This window comes from Salmo salar, chromosome ssa21 (assembly GCF_905237065.1).
Source record: "Salmo salar chromosome ssa21, Ssal_v3.1, whole genome shotgun sequence".
Classification (NCBI taxonomy): Eukaryota; Metazoa; Chordata; class Actinopteri; order Salmoniformes; family Salmonidae; genus Salmo; species Salmo salar.
Window position 1 is genome coordinate 281,364 of NC_059462.1, and position 12,748 is coordinate 294,111.

At 41.9% G+C, this 12,748-nt stretch overlaps 1 protein-coding gene across 8 annotated transcripts in view; it reads left to right on the forward strand.

The window, feature by feature from the left end:
* The window catches only part of LOC106581613 (E3 ubiquitin-protein ligase MYCBP2), a 383,302-nt gene that overhangs the window by 58,348 nt on the left and 312,206 nt on the right, over positions 1-12,748 (forward strand). For 7 of the 8 annotated variants that reach the window (XM_045704972.1, XM_045704966.1, XM_045704969.1 and 4 more), the window contains 2 exons: positions 3,941-4,183; positions 9,665-9,736. In XM_045704972.1, coding sequence (XP_045560928.1) covers positions 3,941-4,183; positions 9,665-9,736 — 315 coding nt within the window. The remainder of the gene's footprint in view (positions 1-3,940; positions 4,184-9,664; positions 9,737-12,748) is intronic. The other variant, XM_045704971.1, reaches the window with a different exon arrangement.

Here is a 12,748-nt window from a genome sequence, read left to right on the forward strand (position 1 = left end):
GCCAGAAATAATCAGACACCCATTTTTCAAGCTAGCATATAATGTCACATAAACCCAAACCACAGCTAAATGCAGCACTAACCTTTGATGATCTTTAGCAGATGACAACCCTAGGACATTATGTTATACAATACATGCATGTTTTGTTCAATGAAGTTCATATTTATATCAAAAACCAGCTTTTTACATTCGCATGTGACTAGCATTCCCACCGAACACTGCCGGTGAATTTACTAAATTACTCACGATAAACGTTCACAAAAAGCATAACAATTATTTTAAGAATTATAGATAGACAACTCCTCTATGCACTCGATATGTCCGATTTTAAAATAGCTTTTCTGTGAAAGCACATTTTGCAATATTCTCAGTAGATAGCCCGGCATCACAGGGCTAGCTATTTAGACACCCAGCAAGTTTAGCACTCACCAAAGTCAGATTTACTATAAGAACAATTTTATTACCTTTGCTGTCTTCGTCAGAATGCACTCCCAGGACTTCTACTTCAATAACAAATGTTGGTTTGGTTCAAAATAATCCATAGTTATATCCAAACAGCGGCGTTTTGTTCGTGCGTTCAAGACACTATCCGAAAGGGTAAATAAGGGTGACGAGCATGGCGCAATTCGTGACAGAAAAATTCTAAATATTCCATTACCGTACTTCGAAGCATGTCAACCGCTGTTTAAAATAAATTTTTATGCCATTTTTCTCATAAAAAAGCGATAATATTCCGACCGGGAATTTGCGTTTAGGTAAACGGACGAAAGAAAATAAAGCATGGGGTCGACTCGGGCATGCGCCTAAGCCCATAGTACTCTGATCGGCCACTTGCCAAAAGCGAGCCTATGGGAGCCGTAGGAAGTGTCACGTTAGAGCAAAGATCCTCAGTCTTCAATAAAAAGAGCCAAGATGAAACACAACTTGTCAGACAGGCCACTTCCTGCATGGAATCTTCTCAGGTTTTGGCCTGCCATTTGAATTCTGTTATACTCACAGACACCATTCAAACAGTTTTAGAAACTTTAGGGTGTTTTCTATCCAAAGCCAATAATTATATGCATATTCTAGTTACTGGGCAGGAGTAGTAACCAGATTAAATCGGGTACGTTTTTTATCCGGCCGTGTCAATACTGCCCCCTAGCCCTAACAGGTTAAAGAAAAAAATAAGCGAACACGTTCTGTGTTCGCCAAAAGACATGTGGGAGACTCCCCAAACATATGGAAGGCACTCTGGTCAGATGAGACTAAAATGTAGCTTTTTGCCCATGCTCAGTTGGTAGAGCATGGTGTTTGCAACGCCAGCATGGTGTGTGCAACGCCAGGGTTGTGGGTTCGATTCCCACGGGGGGCCAGTACAAAAAACAAAACAAAAATGCATGAAATGAAATGTATGCGTTCACTACTGTAAGTCGCTCTGGATAAGAGCGTCTGCTAAATGACTAAAATGTAAATGTAAATGAAAACGCTATGTCTGGCACAACACCTCTCACCTATCACCCCGAGAATGCCTTCCCCCACAGTGAAGCGTGGTGGCAGCATCATGCTGTGGGGATGTTTTTCATCGGCAGGGACTGGGAGAGTGGTCAGAATTGAAGAAATGATGGATGGTGCTAAATACAGGGAAATTCTTGAGGGAAACCTATTTCAGTCTTCCAGAAATGTGAGACTGGGACAGAGGTTCACCTTCCAGCAGGACAATGACCCTAAGCATACTGCTAAAACAACACTCGAGTGGTTTAAAGGGAAACATTTAAATGTCTTGGAATGGCCTAGTCAAAGCCCAGACCTCAATCCAATTGAGAATCTGTGGTATGTGCCAAGCTTATAGACATTTCCAAAGAGACTTGCAGCTGTAGTTGCTGCAAAAGGTGGCTCTACAAAGTATTGACTTTGGGGGGGGTGGGTGGGGGGGGGGTGAATAGTTATGCACGCTCAAGTTTTCAGTTTGTCTTATTTCTTGTTTGTTTCACAATAAAAAATATTTTGCATCTTCAAAGTGGTAGGCATGTTGTGTAAATGAAATGATACAAACCCCCCCCAAAAATCTATTTTAATTCCAGATTGTGAGGCAACAACATAGGAAAAATGCCAAGGGCGGGTTAATACTTTCGCAAAGCACCGTATGTTGATAACGTTTTTGGGAGATGTGATGGATCATTCAATATTCCCTTTCTTTTGTTGTTCAGTTAAATCATCCCATGTGAAGAGTCATTTAATTAAAGTTCAATTTGTGACTAAATTGTTTTTTTATTTATATTGGAAGGATTTAATCATGTCTACTTATGATAAGGTAAAAGGTTTCTGTTTCTGTTTCCATATATGGTAAATATATCCAATACAAAAAAACATCTATTTAAATGGTATTCATTTGTATATATTCCCGTTAATTCCCATATATTCTCACAAAGTTTCCACCTCTGAATATTCCCCAAAATGTGCAACCTTAATTGTAATACATTTTGTCACTCTCATAGCCAAGTTTAAAAACAGATGAATTTGTGAAATTGCTTTATTAGACCTTTTGCAGTTGCATAAGGTTTGGTGATCACAGAATCAGTAGGATATTAAATAAACTCTCAAATAGGCAACAGAAGCAGGAACATCACTCTACTCATTCCTGGCTTTCCTTGATATTGAGTTAGAAATGTACAACTTTACAGTACTTAAGCGTCGAATACATTGCAGGTTGGCCCTTTTTTGGCCATTAAGCTACACTTTACAATAGGACTCAACTCTGACTGACTGCAGCATCTATCGGTAGTCTAAACTGTGGCACAAATTGGGGGATTGTTCAATCCCTCCATCAGTGCTCAGACTGTCCGCAATAGGCTGAGAGAGGCTAGACTGAGGGCTTGTAGGCCTGTTGTAAGGCAGGTCTACACCAGACATCACCCCCTGCAACAACGTCGCCTATGGGCACAAACCCAGTGACGCTGGACCAGACAGGACTGGCAAAAAGTGCTCTTCACTGACGAGTCGCGGTTTTGTCTCACATGGGGCGATGGTTGGATTCGCGTTTATCGTCGAAGGAATGAGCGTTACACCGAGGCCTGTACTCTGGAGCGGGATCGATTTTGGAGGTGGAGGGTCCGTCATGGTCTGGGGCGGTGTGTCACAGCATCATCAGACTGAACTTGTTGTCATTGCTGGCAATCTCAATGCTGTGCGTAACAGGGAAGGAAGACATCCTCCTCCCTCATGTGGTACCCTTCCTGCAGGCTCATCCTGACATGACCCTCCAGCACGACAATGCCACCAGCCATACTGCTCGTTCTGTGTGTGATTTCCTGCAAGACAGGAATGTCAGTGTTTTTGCCATGGCCAGAGAAGAGCCCGGATCTCAATCACCTGAACACGTCTGGGACCGGTTGGATCGGAGGGTGAGGGCTAGGGCCATTCCCCCCAGAAATGTCCGGGAACTTGCAGGTGCCTTGGTGGAAGAGTGGGGTAACATCTCATAGCAAGAACTGGCAAATCTGGTGCAGTCCATGAAGAGGAGACGCACTGCAGTACTTAATGCAGCTGGTGGCCACACCAAATACTGACTGTTACTTTTGATTTTGACCCTCCCGTTTGTTCAGGGACACATTATTCCATTTCTGTTTAGTCACATGTCTGTGGAACTTTCCTTTTTTGCTGAGTTTATTTGAATTGATTAAAACACGTGTGAATATATGGAAAAATACACGTTTTAAAATGCAGACCAATCGATTGGTCGAAAGAACAGACAACTCTTGGTTGACCAAGATTACATTTTTGGGGGGACAGCCCTAAAATGGTCGCACTCTGGAGCCCTGATATCAAACCAGACCTTTCTACAAAACACTCGACAGTTAAAGCAGCCAAAACGGTCCTTTCATTTTCTCCCATTTCTATTCTAGTTAATTTAATTAATTCTTCATTCTTAATCTTTATTCTTCCCTCCCCTTCGTCCCAGGTGCCGACCATTCTGAACGCGCTACAGAGGAGCGTGCAGGCCGTGCTGGTGGGCAAGATCCAGATCCAAGATTGGTTCGGCAACGGCATCAAGCGGGCGGCACTGATGAACAAGTGGGTACTGAAGGAGGTCACCGTCAATGAGGATGAGCGCTGCCTGCTGCAGACCGACGGCTCTTTCCTCTACCTGCTCTGCATGGACGGCCTCTACAAAGTGGGCTCCGGCTACAGTGGCACCGTCAGGGTAGGTAGGGTGGGATCACGTGTGGGTGTCTTCGTGAGAGTACTTTTTTCAAGTGTGATTTATTACACTCATATAGCAGTCAATACAAACTAATCCATGAGCATACAAGATACACATGGACAAAAGTATGTGGACAGCTGTTCGTCGAATATATCATTCCACAATCATGGGCATTAATATGGAGTTTGATGCTATAACAACCTCCAATCTTCTGGGAAGGCTTTCCACTAGACGTTGGAAAGGTGGCATCCTATAACTGTGCCATGTTGAAAGTCACTGAGCTCTTCAGTAAGGCCATTCTACTGCCAATGTTTGTGTATGAAGATTGCATGGCGGTGTGCTTGATTTCATACCCCTGTCTGCAACGGGTTTGGCTGAAATAGTTAAATCCACTAACTTGAAGGGGTGTCCACATGCTTTTGTGTATATATAACAAAAAAATGTGTGTGTATATATGTACAGTTGAAGTCGGAAGTTTACATACACTTAGGTTGGAGTCGTTAACTCGTTTTTCAACCACTCCACAAATTTCTTGTTAACAAACTATAGTTTTGGCAAGTCGGTTAGGACATCTACTTTGTGCATGACACAAGTCATTTTTCCAACAATTGTTTACAGACAGATTATTTCACTTATAATTCACTGTATCAATTTCAGTGGTTCAGAGGTTTACATACACTAAGTTGACTATGCCTTTAAACAGCTTGGAAGATTCCAGAAAATGTCATGGCTTTAGAAGCTTCTGATGGGCTAATTGACATAATTTGAGTCAATTGGAAGTGTACCTGTGGATGTATTTCAAGGCCTACCTTCAAACTCAGTGCTTCTTTGATTGACATCATGGGAAAATCAAAAGAAAGCAGCCAAGACCTCAGAAAAAATTGTAGACCTCCAAGTCTGGTTCATCCTTGGGAGCAATTTCCAGATGCCTGAAGGTACCACGTTCATCTGTACAAACAATAGTATGCAATTATAAACACCATGGGACCACGCAGCCGTCATACCGCTCAGGAAGGAGACGCGTTCTGTCTCCTAGAGATGAACGTACTTTGGTGCGAAAAGTGCATATCAATCCCAGAACAACAGCAAAGGACCTTGTGAAGATGCTGGAGGAAACGGGTACAACAGTATCTATATCCACAGTAAAACGAGTCCTATATCGACATAACCTAAAAGGCTGTTCAGCAGGGAAGAAGCCACTGCTCCGAAACTGCCATAGAAAGCCAGACTGTGGTTTGCAACTGCACATGGGGACAAAGATCGAAGTTTTTGGAGAAATGTCCTCTGGTCTGATGAAACAAAAATAGAACTGTTTGGCCATAATTACATTCGTTATGTTTGGAGGAAAAAGGGGGAGGCTTGCAAGCCGAAGAACACCATCCCAACCGGGGGTGGCAGCATCATGTTGTGGGGGTGCTTTGCTGCAGGAGGGACTGGTGCACTTCACCAAATAGATGGCATCATGAGGGAGGAAAACTGTGGATATATTGACGCAACATCTCAAGACATCAGTCAGGAAGTTAGCCTCTTAGGGCTAGGGGGCAGTATTTACACCGCCGGATAAAAAAACGTACCCGATTTAAATCTGGTTACTACTCCTACCCAGTAACTAGAATATGCATATACTTATTAGATATGGATAGAAAACACCCTAAAGTTTCTAAAACTGTTTGAATGGTGTCTGTGAGTATAACAGAACTCATATGGCAGGCAAAAACCTGAGAGATTCCTTTACAGGAAGTGGCCTGTCTGACCATTTATTGGCTTTCTTTGACATCTCTTTCCAAAACAAAGGATTTCTGCGGTAATGTGACACTTCCCACGGCTCCCATAGGCTCTCAGAGCCTGGGATAAAGCTGAATGTCGTCATTCCAGCCCCAGGCTGAAACACATTATCGCCTTTGTCAAGTGGCCGATCAGGGGACAGTGGGCTTAGGCGCGTGCACTGGTTGCCCCCCGTCTTTCTTTTTTTCCCTCTATTTACCGAAACGCAGATTCCCGGTCGGAATATTATCTAATTGCATAAAAATTGATTTTAAACAGCGGTTGACATGCTTCGAAGTACGGTAATGGAATATTTAGAATTTTTTGGTCACGAAATGCGCCATGCTCGTAACCCTGATTTACCATTTCGGATAGTGTCTAGGACGCACGAACAAAACGCCGCTGTTTGGAAAAAACGATGGATTATTTGGGACCAAACCAACATTTGTTATTGATGTAGAAGTTCTGGGAGTGCATTCTGACGAAGAACAGCAAAGGTAATAACATTTTTGTTATAGTAAATCTGATTTTGGTGAAGGCTAAACTTGCTGGTTGTCTAAATAGCTAGCCCGTGATGGCTGGGCTATGTACTTAGAATATTGCAAAATGTGCTTTCACCAAAAAGCTATTTTAAAATCGGACATATAGGAGTTCTGTATCTATAATTCTTAAAATAATTGTTATGCTTTTTGTGAACGTTTATCGTGAGTAATTTAGTAAATTGTTAGTAAATTCCCCGGAAGTTTGCGGGGGGTATGCTAGTTCTGAACGTCACATGCTAATGTAAAAAGCTGTTTTTTGATATAAATATGAACTTGATTGAACAAAACATGCATGTATTGTATAACATAATGTCCTAGGGTTGTCATCTGATGAAGATCATCAAAGGTGAGTGCTGCATTTAGCTTTGGTTTGGGTTTATTTGACATTATATGCTAGCTTGAAAAATGGGTGTCTGATTATTTCTGGCTGGGTACTCTGCTGACATAATCTAATGTTTTGCTTTCGTTGTAAAGCCTTTTTGAAATCGGACAGAGTGGTTAGATAAAGAGGAGTATTGTCTGTAAAATGGTGTAAAATAGTTATATGTTTGAGAAATTGAAGTAATAGCATTTTTAAGGTATTTGAATATCGCGCCACGGGATTAGACTGGCTGTTGCGTAGGTGGGACGATTTGGTGCCACCTACCCTAGAGAGGTTAAAGCTTGGTCGCAAATGGATCTTCCAAATGGAAAATGACCCCAAGTGTACTTACAAAGTTGTGGCGAAATGGCTTAAGGACAACAAAGTCGAGGTGTTGAAGTGGCCATCACAAAGCCCTGTGGGCAGAACTGAAAAAGCTTGTGTGAGCAAGGAGGCCTGCAAACCTGACTCAGTTACACCACCTCTGTCAGGAATGGTCCAAAATTCCCCCAACGTATTGTAGGAAGCTTGTGGAAGGTTACCCGAAACGTTTGACCCAAGTTAAACAATTTAAAGGCAATGCTACCAAATACTAATTGAGTGTATGTAAACTTTTGACCCATTGGGAATGTGATGAAAGAAATAAAAGCTGAATTAAATCTCTACTGTTATTCTGACATTTCACATTCTAAAAATAACGTGGTGATCCTAACTGACCTAAGACAGAATTTTTTTACCAGGATTAAATGTCAGGAATTGTGAAAAACCGAGTTTAAATGTATTTGGCTAAGGTGTATTTAAACTTCCGACTTCAACTGTGTGTATATATACACTGCTCAAAAAAATAAAGGGAACACTTAAACAACACAATGTAACTCCAAGTCAATCACACTTCTGTGAAATCAAACTGTCCACTTAGGAAGCAACACTGATTGACAATAAATTTCACATGCTGATCTAGGATGTGTTGTTTAAGTGTTCCCTTTATTTTTTTTAGCAGTATATATATATATACTGCAAAAAAAAATAAAGGGAACACTTAAACAACACATCCTAGATCTGAATGAAAGAAATAATCTTATTAAATACTTTTTTCTTTACATAGTTGAATGTGCTGAAGGTCTGGATTTGGAGTCACACTCAAAATTAAAGTGGAAAACCACACTACAGGCTGATCCAACTTTGATGTAATGTCCTTAAAACAAGTGAAAATGAGGCTCAGTAGTGTGTGTGGCCTCCACGTGCCTGTATGACCTCCCTACAACGCCTGGGCATGCTCCTGATGAGGTGGCGGATGGTCTCCTGAGGGATCTCCTCCCAGACCTGGACTAAAGCATCCGCCAACTCCTGGACAGTCTGTGGTGCAACGTGACGTTGGTGGATGGAGCGAGACATGATGTCCCAGATGTGCTCAATTGGATTCAGGTCTGCGGAACGGGCGGGCCAGTCCATAGCATCAATGCCTTCCTCTTGCAGGAACTGCTGACACACTCCAGCCACATGAGGTCTAGCATTGTCTTGCATTAGGAGGACCCCAGGGCCAACCGCACCAGCATATGGTCTCACAAGGGGTCTGAGGATCTCATCTCGGTACCTAATGGCAGTCAGGCTACCTCTGGCGAGCCCATGGAGGGCTGTGCGGCCCCCCAAAGAAATGCCACCCCACACCATGACTGACCCACCTCCAAACCGGTCATGCTGGAGGATGTTGCAGGCAGCAGAACGTTCTCCACGGCGTCTCCAGACTCTGTCACGTCTCTCACGTGCTCAGTGTGAACCTGCTTTCATCTGTGAAGAGCACAGGGCGCCAGTGGCGAATTTGCCAATGTTGATGTTCTCTGGCAAATGCCAAACGTCCTGCACGGTGTTGGGCTGTAAGCACAACCCCCACCTGTGGACGTCGGGCCCTCATACCACCCTCATGGAGTCTGTTTCTGACCGTTTGAGCAGACACATGCACATTTGTGGCCTGCTGGAGGTCATTTTGCAGGGCTCTGGCAGTGCTTCTCCTGCTCCTCCTTGCACAAAGGCGGAGTTAGCGGTCCTGCTGCTGGGTTGTTGCCCTCTACGGCCTCCTCCACGTCTCCTGATGTACTGGCCTGTCTCCTGGTAGCGCCTCCATGCTCTGGACACTACGCTGACAGACACAGCAAACCTTCTATCCACAGCTCGCATTGATGTGCCATCCTGGATGAGCTGCACTACCTGAGCCACTTGTGTGGGTTGTAGACTCCGTCTCATGCTACCACTAGAGTGAAAGCACCGCCAGCATTCAAAAGTGACCAAAACATCAGCCAGGAAGCATAGGAACTGAGAAGTGGTCTGTGGTCCCCACCTGCAGAACCACTCCTTTATTGGGGGTGTCTTGCTAATTGCCTATTATTTCCACCTGTTGTCTATTCCATTTGCACAACAGCATGTGAAATGTATTGTCAATCAGTGTTGCTTCCTAAGTGGACAGTTTGATTTCACAGAAGTGTGATTGACTTGGAGTTACATTGTGTTGTTTAAGTGTTCCCTTTATTTTTTTGAGCAGTGTATATATATAGATATACTCACACACACACACACACACACACCTTTGCCAATTACATTTAAACTCAAAAAGTTAGATCTTTGTCCCCATGTGCAGTTGCAAACCGTAGTCTTGCTTGTTAAGGGGGTTTTGGAACAGTGGCTTCTTCCTTGCTGAGCGGCCTTTCAGGTTATGTCGATATAGGACTAACTGTACATATCGAATCATCTGGAAAGGGAACATTTGGCTGTGCGTTTGGGATTGCACTCTAACATTGGATCAGTGTGTGTGTATTCCAGGGCCATGTGTATAATTCCACATCATGCTTCAGGAATCAGATGGAGAAGAGATCATGGTTGGGCTTCGCTCAGGTAATTTAACTTCAATTTTTGTGTTAATCTTAATTTTGATTCCACATTACGAAAACAAAGACTATAGGGAACCTGGAATTCTATTTCATCACTAGTTATGGTTGTCGTATAGTCGTACTGATGTTTGCAGACTGCATAGATTTTGATCACCCCCTATTTAACCCATTAAACATGGTTGCTGATCTGTATGCATTAAATGCTTACCGTAATTTCCGGACTATTAAGCGCACCTGAATATTAGCCGCACCCACTGAATTTAAAAAAATATATATATTATTTGGAACATAAATAAGCCACACGTCTATAAGCCGCAGGTGCCTACCGGTACATTGAAACAAATGAACTTTACACAGACTTTAACGAAACATGGCTTGTAACAAAAATAAATAGGCTTTAACGAAACACGGCTTGTAACAAAAATAAAACATTTGCAGTAAGCTTTAGTTGTCTTTTTGCACTGAGTCAATTCCTCACGCTGCTGTTTCCAACGTCTTATCATTGACTCATTAAGACCAAGCTCCCGTGCAGCAGCTTTATTTCCTTTTCCAACAGCCAGATCAATCACCTTCAACTTGAAAGCTGCATCATATGCATTTCTCCGTGTCTTTGCCATGATGAGGGTGACAAAATGACTACCGTAATCAGAATGATGGGAAGTTTGAGAGCGCTCGATTTAATCTAAACAGTAAACAAAAAAGTTGTTTGACCTTAACCCGTTCGCCAATTTCATTGGTCTAATGAAAGCTTCATGCTGCCAAAAAACTGAGCACGTCACAGAATGTGTTTTAAAAAAAAATTGAAAAAATTGAAAGCGGGAAAAATCCATATAAAATCCATTGTTTAAGCCGCGAGGCTCAAAGCGTGGGAAAAACGTTGCGGCTTATAGTCCGGAATTTACGGTAAGTTCATAACGATTCTGCTCCTACTGAATCCCTTTAGGGGTTTAGGAAGGAATAGATTTTTACCCACAAATAACATTTATTGATGAGGCACTGTTTGTTTCTATGGAGTTCCTGCGGATCCAACTTCTGGATCTCTTTTCCCTGCTCGTGCGGGATTCTCTACTTTACACCTCTTTACTTGTTCGGCCGCTCGGAGAACAGGCGACTCTGGTGAATGGTGCTCGTTTAGTAAAGTTAGATCAGATCTGAATCAATGTCTGCAAGATCACATAATTATAGTATTCTATATACAGATGTAGGATGATAATTTGACCAGTATTATTGCAGCAAAATAATCCTACAGCATCAGGATTTGAACGTTTAGTTCCTAATGTTGCTTGATCGGTGGTTAGGCTATTAGCTGGCCAGATTTTGGTTACATGAAAATGAAAAGTGCAATACTGTTTATATAACCATGTGTTAGTGCAGGTTTTCTGTGAAATTATTGTAAATCACGACACTCATCTGCATTTCCTGCAGCGCAGGACATTTCTCAGCAACAACAGTGTTACCAGATTAAGATCCTGCATCTGTAACAGAACTGAATATAATAGCGTAGTGTAGCGTTAAACACCACCTAATTTCTTATGAGCATGATTGTGCGAATGGTCGCCTTTGTCTCAGGCAAAACATTTGCTTTTATGTAAACTAAACAGAGGTATACTACAGTTTAACAACATCTACTCTAAAATTCTCTCACTGTACTTCATTCAAAACACTGGGATCAACCCAAATCATTTGCGTTCCTTGATCCTTTCACGGCATTATAAGGCTGCGTTGAGACAATGACTTATCAATGACCCAAGCCCAGCTCAGTTAATCCCTACCATTGTGTCGCTGATCATCATAATGCTTCAGAAAATGCACATTATCCCAGGGGCGTTGGAAGACACAATGTAAGTAACAACATCTACACAGTATTTATGATACATTTGGTGTTATGGACAAAAAAGTGCTTTTCTTTCAAAAACAAGGACATTTCTAAGTGACCACAAACTTTTGAACGGTAGTGTACATTATCAAGCATTTCACACGTTATCCAGATACTAACTGTTAGCACTCTATAGCAGCTTCCCACTAAAATAGGCTTTAGGTAAGGTAGATAAACCTGCAGCCATATTACTTCAACAGTATTTAACATGAGATCCTCTCTAAGCATTACAAGAATGTGGTTCTGAATATAAACAGCCACACCTCCACCTTTGACATTTCTGTATTTTCTGTTGCTCTTATAACCATGTATTGCTACCACTGTATCAAAGGTACTAAGTTACTTTCAGAGAGTGTCCGAAAATATAATCTTTTAAGCTACATTGGTATACGTGTGATATTTTTTCACACTTTTCTGGGATGCTTGAATGTTTTTCTTGCTTTACTGGGAAGCTTAGCAGAGGTAGAGATGCTTGGGTTATTTATGTTAGGGCAGGGTGATCTGCACACTGGACTTCCTGCTTGGGCACACCACCCCAGTGCTAACAGTATAACTCAGCTTCATAGGCATATGATTACTGCATACAACAGCTGTTGGGTCAGCAGAGGCATTCAGGGCAGTAAGAGGGACATAAGAGGGTTGCCAACATCCAATGCAACACCAGGGCGCGAAATACAAAACATAAAAAAATCTAATAATTTCAATTTCTCAAACATACGACTATTTTACACCATTTTAAAGATACACTTCTCCTTAATGTAACAACATTGTCCGATTTCAAAAAGGCTTTACAGTGAAAGCAAAACATTAGATTATGTTAGGAGAGTACATAGACAAAAATAACCACACAGCCATTTTCCAAGCAAGGAGATTTGTCACGAAAACCTAAAACACAGCTAAATGAAGCACTAACCTTTGACGATCTTCATCAGATGACACTCCTAGGACATCATGTTACACAATACATGTATGTTTAGTTCGATAAAATTCATATTTATATCCAAAAACAGCATTTTACATTGGCGCGTGATGTTCAGAAAATGTATTCCCACCAAAACTACCGGTGAATGTGCACATCAATTTACTAAAATATTCACCATTAACGTTGACAAAATACATAACAATTATTTAAAGAATTAT